Source organism: Muscardinus avellanarius (genome assembly GCF_963383645.1).
Source record: "Muscardinus avellanarius genome assembly, chromosome: 16".
Lineage (NCBI taxonomy): Eukaryota > Metazoa > Chordata > Mammalia > Rodentia > Gliridae > Muscardinus > Muscardinus avellanarius.
Genome location: NC_137802.1, coordinates 71,030,785 through 71,037,320, shown reverse-complemented (window position 1 = coordinate 71,037,320; position 6,536 = coordinate 71,030,785). Strand labels below are relative to the sequence as shown.

Sequence of the window (6,536 nt, the reverse complement as noted above, 5' to 3'; positions counted from 1 at the left end):
TACATCCTAACCCTTTTTAGTTTTTATTTTGAAACAGTGTCTAAGTTGCTGAGGCTGGCCTTGAACCTGCAGCGATCTTCAGGTCTCAGCCTCCCAGTAGTGTGGTTACAGCACTCCACGCCTGGGCGGGAGCTCCTCTGTAGAGCAACACAATGCTGTGACAGCTGACCCGCGGACTGACCAATTCCTGCCATGTTCCTGAACTTCTGGAGTAGAGCCTCAGTTTCCCCATCTGTAAGTGCTAGGAGGCATGAGTTAAATTTTTCTGAGGCAGTGCCTGGTTCATGGTAAGAGCGACTGCTCTACAAAAGCTTGCCAGGCCTCAATTTCCCCTTCAATTCGCCCAACAAGCTGCTCCAGAATCCCCAGTTCCCTCGGTGTCCGCAGAGACAGACCGCAAACTACAGCTCCCAGCATGCTGCGGGGCCCCTCGGGATTGCGTATACCCACCGAGCAGTAGGCGGACTACAACTCCCAGCATGCTGTGGGGTCACCCAGGCTCGCTCTTGCCTGCCGAGCTGTAGGCGGACTACAACTCCCAGCGTGCTCAGCGGCCCTCTAGGCCTGGGTCAGCCGCGACCCAGGTGGGGCAGTGCCTCTGTCGCCCCGCTTCCCCGAGCGATCCGAGCGGGGAACAGAGGGTCCAGCCTCTCCGGGCGCTGCCCACCATGCTCCGCGGACTGGCCGGGGCCCTGGCGCTGGGGGTCGGGGCGCCCTGGGCGCGATGGTCTGGGAGCCCAGCGGGGGTCCCGGCACGAGTGGTGGACCTGCGCAGCGACACGGTGACCAAGCCCGGGCCGCCCATGAGGCGCGCCATGGCCGAGGCGGTCGTGGGGGACGACGACTACGGCGAGGACCCCACCGTCCGTGGTGAGCCGGGTGCGGGCCGGGCAGGGGTCGTCCAGGCGACCCCGGGCGCTGTCCAGGGTGCTGGCGAGGAGGGCGGCCGGGTAGGGAGCTCAGCCGGCGTTCAGGGAGCACCTGCCCCGATGCTCGGGCTCCGCACTGGGCCTGCTGATAAGGTTGAACTGCATAGCCACCCCTTCTCGCCCAGCCTCCCCCAGGTGGGGAGCAGCAGGCTGCGGAGAGGGGTGCCCCGGCCCCATAGCCAGTGACTGGCAGAACCAGGCTTCGAACCCAGTTTCTCTAACTCTAAAACCCGTAACTGCTCGCATGAGGTCAGTGGACTCAATCTAGAAAAGGGGCTTTCCATCGGCAATCGCACATCTTTACTTCTCTAATACATCTTTAAAAGAGTATCTTTATTTATTCCTTTAAGGATACAATGACCCACAGCCCGCCCTGAACTGAGAGTCACTACCTTAGCGAGCCACTGGTGCTATTAGGATATGTGCACCCCTCCCCTGGTCAGGGGCAATTTACCAGTTAAACCCCGGGAGCCTCTCTGAGGTCCAGGGGTGATCGGGGCTGGTCATGTGTCCAACAAACACCCCCTCTAACGGGGAATTATGAAGATGCCGGCCATTGCTCAGCAGGCAGCCTGCCGTGTATTCAAGTCACCAGTCAGTGCCTAAGGAAGTGCTTGTGTTGACAGGTGTCTGTGTGTGGGGGTCCCTTGGGGGCCTGGAGGTGGGGACAGAGGCCCGATTCACAGGGAAGAGGAGTCTCCAGAGGAGACCTCCTTGCGGCTGATGGCCGTAGCCTGGGCAGAGGAGGGAGCGTGCACTCACAGGCAGAGGGGCCCCAGTGGGAAAGTCTCCATGGTATAGGTGGGGAGTGTGTGTGGAGTGTAGGGTGCCAGGGGCACCTTCTGGGGTACAGAGCAGAGGCCCGACTGTGCTGGCCTTGAATGGCACACTTAGGGCTTTGGACTTGATACCACAGAGAGGAGCCCCACCCATTCTCTGGCTGTGCCCTTTGTCCCCCTTCAGCTACCTGGAGGCCCTCCTTCTGAGGGCGAGAGGAAGTCAGCAGAGAAACCACAGGGCCCCACCTGCTGGGGCTGACTGTAAAGGAAGCAGGACAGGTGCGAGGTTGGAGTGCAACGTGGGGGTTCAAACCACAAGAAAGCCTTGGTGGCCTGGGGTGGGGGCACGGCCTAGGAGGAGGTAGGGCGCAGAGGGTCGGCTGAGGGGCGCCGGTCTCTGGACCTGGCCGAAGGGGGATCCGGGCACTCACTGCAGCCTCAGGCCCGGCTGCATCTGCCCAGGTGCACCTGAACAGCACCTGAGCCTGGCCACCCACAGCGCTCTGGGCGGAATGGTTGACAAGCCTTCCCCACCCACCCCTCCTCCTCAGAGCTGCAAGAAAAGGCCGCGGAGCTGCTGGGGGTGCAGCAGACGCTCTTTGTGCCCACCAACACCATGGCCAACCTCATCTGTGGTGAGCTTGCCACCAGGTGCTCAGTGCCCGGCTGTGTGCAGGGGGCTGTGACACTCGTGGACAGCGGTCCTGGATTCCTGTGGGGTGTAGCCAGTGGGGGCAGAGGAACGTGAGGCTGGCTAGCCTTGGGCTTTCCCCAGCTCCCCGCCCCAGGGTGGGACCCATATTGTCTCCACGCCAAGGGTGCAAAGGGATTCATGGCCACAGTGGAGGGCCCTGAGCTCGCTCAGGGGCGGGCACCTGTGCGCCCTCGCCCACAGCTCTGGCGCGGCCACGCCATGCTCAGCCTGCGGGCCACCCTGTGTTTTCCCTCCACCTGCCTCGCCTATGAGCCTGTGAGCCGACCTTTAGTAAACACCCCTCCAGTTTCCCAGCAAGCCTGCACCCAGATTCCTGCCAGCCCCTGGGCTGCCTGTCCCCACAGGAGATGCCTGCAGATGGGGCTTCCGGGTACAGGTGCGGGCTGTGCCTGGCACACCCTCCACGCTTGTGTCTTGGAGGCACGCCCTTTCCTTCGTGGCATATGGCACTTGTGAGCTCGCTGGGGCTCGGGGACTCAGCCTGGCCAGAGCTAAGCAGGGCAGGTAGCCCCTTGGGCTCAGTGCCAAGTCCTTCCCTCCCCCATGTTGCAGTGATGGGCCACTGCCAGCGCCGGGGCTCCCAGCTCCTCCTCGGGCAGGAGTGCCATCTTCACGTCTATGAGCAGGGCGGGGTGGCTCAGGTAAGCAGCCTGGGCATCCTCGTAGGCGGCACAGGATACTCAGGTGGGTAGTGGTGCCTGGGGAGAGCACCGGGAAGCCTGCAGGAGATGGGAGGGAGCGCCAGGTCCCAGGTTTGCCCCTGGGCGCAGCAGCACTGAGGCTGGACCTGTTCTTGGCGCCCTGCTGCCCCCTTGTGGGCACATGGGACCTGGCGCTCCAGAGGGAGCTGGAAGGCCCTTAGCTGGCAGGCCGCATGTAGATGCGCCCGCACAGGTGAAGGCTGAGTCCCAGAGCAGGGAGCAGGCCCAGGATCGGGGACCGTCACCCTACTCCAGAGGACCCCTCCCCTCCTCCAGGAGGTGCCACTGGACCCCTAGACCTACGTGGCCCTCCCCTGCCCCTGCCTGCAGATTGCCGGGGTACACTCTCACTTGATCCCAGACATGCCCCGCGGCACCCTGGATCTGGCCGAGCTGGAGAGGGTGATCACTCGGGGCCTCGGGAGCCAATACCACCCACGCTGTGAGCTCGTGTGCCTGGAGAACACGCACTGCAGCTCGGGGGGCCGGGTGCTCCCCATCGACCACCTTCGCCAGGTACACGCCACGGGTACATGCCCCGGGCACCCGCCAGTGGCCAGACTGTTGGGGGAGACCTGTGTTGGCCCCAGGCTGAGGGTGCACAGGGAATCATGGCTTCCGTGCTGGGTCCTAGTCCCTGGACTTGCCCAGCAGGACAGGCCTCAGCTGTGTCCACACCTGCTGAGAGCCGAGTCCCAGGGCAGCCCCAGGACTCCTGCCCCTGGAGTGGCTGGGACAGCGCGTGCTGAGGGCGCTGCGACCTCCAGCTCCCACCGGCCTCACCGCCAGTGAGGAGAAGAGGGAGGGCTGCGGTGTGGGGGCCCTGCTGCTCTCCAGGGCCAGGGCCGGAGCTGGGCGTGCCCCAGGACCCCAGCCCGCCCTGTGCCCCTCACCTCACACAGGCAGTGGCATCCCCGCGTGCCGTGCTGTGCAGCTGAAGGGACCCGAGACATCCAGCCATGGCCCGTGACGAGAGCTCCCAAGAGCTAAGTGGGCTCTGTCCCCAGTACCCTAAACACTAGCATGTGTGAAGCCCTCACACACGCACACATACATGCATGCACGCATGCACAGCAGAAGACTTGCCGTTACTCTCCCACGGAACCCAGCTCTGAGGCCCAGGCAGGTCCCCAGGATCCAGAGCTGGTCCCCAAACCAGGCTCCCAACTCCAGCCTCCTTCACGTCTCCAGCCTGGTCCCTCTGACCCCCGCCTGTCCTTTGGCCCCAGGTGCACCTCCTGGCGCGGACCTGCGGGGCCCGGGTCCACCTGGACGGAGCCCGGCTGATGAACGCGGCGGTGGCTCTGCGTGTGCGCCCTGCCCGCATCGTGGAGCACTGTGACTCTGTGTCTTTCTGTCTCTCCAAGGTGGGGAAACCCGGGGCTGGCCTTTTAGAAGTAGATGGGGCGGGGCGCCCCACAGACAGCAAAGTTGGGTCCCTGAGCCCCGTCCCAGCAGCTGCCCCCCAGTCCTGTGATGACAGATCATGAAGGATGGGCCAGCAGGGATCTCGTCTTTCCCCAGGGCCTGGGTGCACCTGTGGGCGCCCTGGTTGGGGGCTCCAAGGACTTCATCGAAGAAGCCTGGCGCCTCCGGAAGGCCCTGGGTGGGGGCATGCGCCAGGCGGGGGTGCTAGCCGCGGCCGCCCTGGTGGGACTGGCTGACGCAGAGGCGGTTCTGCAGAAGGACCACGAGAATGCCCGGACATTTGCACGAGGTGCCTGGCCCCGCGCTCTCACTCCTTCACCCCCTCCCCTGTGGCCCCCCCCCCGGGGGGGGCAGGACCCGATCCTCCAGCCTCCAGGAGGCTGGGTTTCTAGGGTGGGGCACAGAGGCGGCCTCAGCAGACTCTACATGCAGCTCCGGCCACCGGGAAGCAGCGGGGCTGTGGTTCTCTGCAGACTCAGGCAGAGTGGGCTGGGGTGTGGCTCAGGGGCAGAGCACTTCCTGGCATCACTGAGACCCAAGTTCAGTCCCCAGCACTGCAGAGAGAGAGAGAGAGAGAGGGAGGAGGGGAGGGAGGGGAGAGAGAGAGAGAGAGGGAGAGAGAGAGAGAGAGAGAGGGAATACAGAGTAGAGTAGAGCCGCTAACTTAGGTCCTTCATTCCTCACAACAGTACCATGATCCCAGTTTACCAGTGAAGAAACAGGCCCAGAGAGGGCAATTAAATTTGTCTAAAAAGAAAAAAAAATAGAGCCAAGCACATGTGATCCCAAAGGCCACGTCAAGACTCCATCTCTCTCGCCCTGTGACACTTAGGGGCCCCTCGGTAGGCTCAGGTAGGCAGGCGTGGCGGGGGCCTGGCTGGGCTCTGCTCACTGAGGGACCTGGCGCAGGGCTCCAGGAGCTGGCGTCGCCCATCTGCTCCGTGGATCCTGCTGCCGTGGAGACCAACATGGTGCTGGTGAAGGTGGCCGGGCTGTCCCCTGCAGAGCTGTGCCGGCACCTGCAGGCGGTGAGCGCAGAGGAGGTGGCCCAGACCGGCCGTGCTGTGAGTGTGCTGCTGTTCCCCTGGACAGAGCAGTCGGTGCGTGCGGTGTGGCACCGGGACGTCTCCACACAGGACACTGAGCTGGCCCTGAAGAAGTGGGAGTTCGTCCTCAGGCAGCTGCGCCCCTGAGCACGAGGTGACCAGGGCCCGAGCGCCGGGCGGGCGTCCAGCTGCTCCCTGCTTCTGGCCTGTGCCTCCCAGAAGTGTAGGCCGGCCCTCTCTGGGAGAGGGCGACACCGTCCAGAGGCTCTAGTCACGCTGCCTGGTGTCCCTGCGCAATCAGAAATGAGCAGGCGCAGGACGGGACAACATCAGAGAAAGAAAGAAAAAAAGGCCTGTAGGTAATCAAGATAATGAGTTATTAAAGACTTAAAAATAACATGCAGGCCAGGCGTGGTGGTGCACGCTGTAATCCCAGAGTTTTGGGTTTTTTTTGCTGGTACTGGGGGTGGAACCCAGGGGCTTTCTACCTCCGGGCTATACTCCCAGACCTATTTTCTATTTTATTTGGAAACAGGGTCTCACTGAGTTGCTGAGAAACTCACTCAGTAGCTGAGGCTGGCTTCGAACCCGTGCGATCCTCCTGTCTCCGCCTCCCAAGCACGGGATTACAAGCGTGCGTCACCACGCCCGGCTCTAATCCCAGCATTTGGGAAGCTGAGAGCCAAGTGTGGTGGTGCACACTTGTAATCCTAGTGCTTGGGAGGCTGAGACAGGAAGATCACAGGTTCAAGGCCAGCCTCCGGCAATTTAGGCCCTCAGCAACTTAGTGAGACCCTGTTTCAAAATAAAAGATAAAACAGGACCAGAGATATAGCTCAGAGGTAGAATGTGCTTGGGTTCAGTCCCCAGTACCACCCACAACACACACACACACACACACACACACTTTAAACACACAGTTTAAACAGTTTAATAGA

At 62.5% G+C, this 6,536-nt stretch overlaps 1 protein-coding gene across 1 annotated transcript; it reads left to right on the top strand.

Annotated features, from left to right (window-relative positions):
- Positions 1-668: 668 nt before the first annotated feature.
- On the top strand, positions 669-5,745 carry LOC308275180 (uncharacterized protein; the record flags this gene model as incomplete). Its single annotated transcript, XM_080713257.1, has 7 exons — positions 669-870; positions 2,260-2,343; positions 2,976-3,064; positions 3,455-3,640; positions 4,354-4,491; positions 4,649-4,841; positions 5,462-5,745. 7 exons carry the CDS (start codon positions 669-671, stop codon positions 5,743-5,745), a joined length of 1,176 nt encoding a protein of 391 aa, XP_080569383.1.
- Between the last annotated feature and the right edge of the window lie 791 nt (positions 5,746-6,536).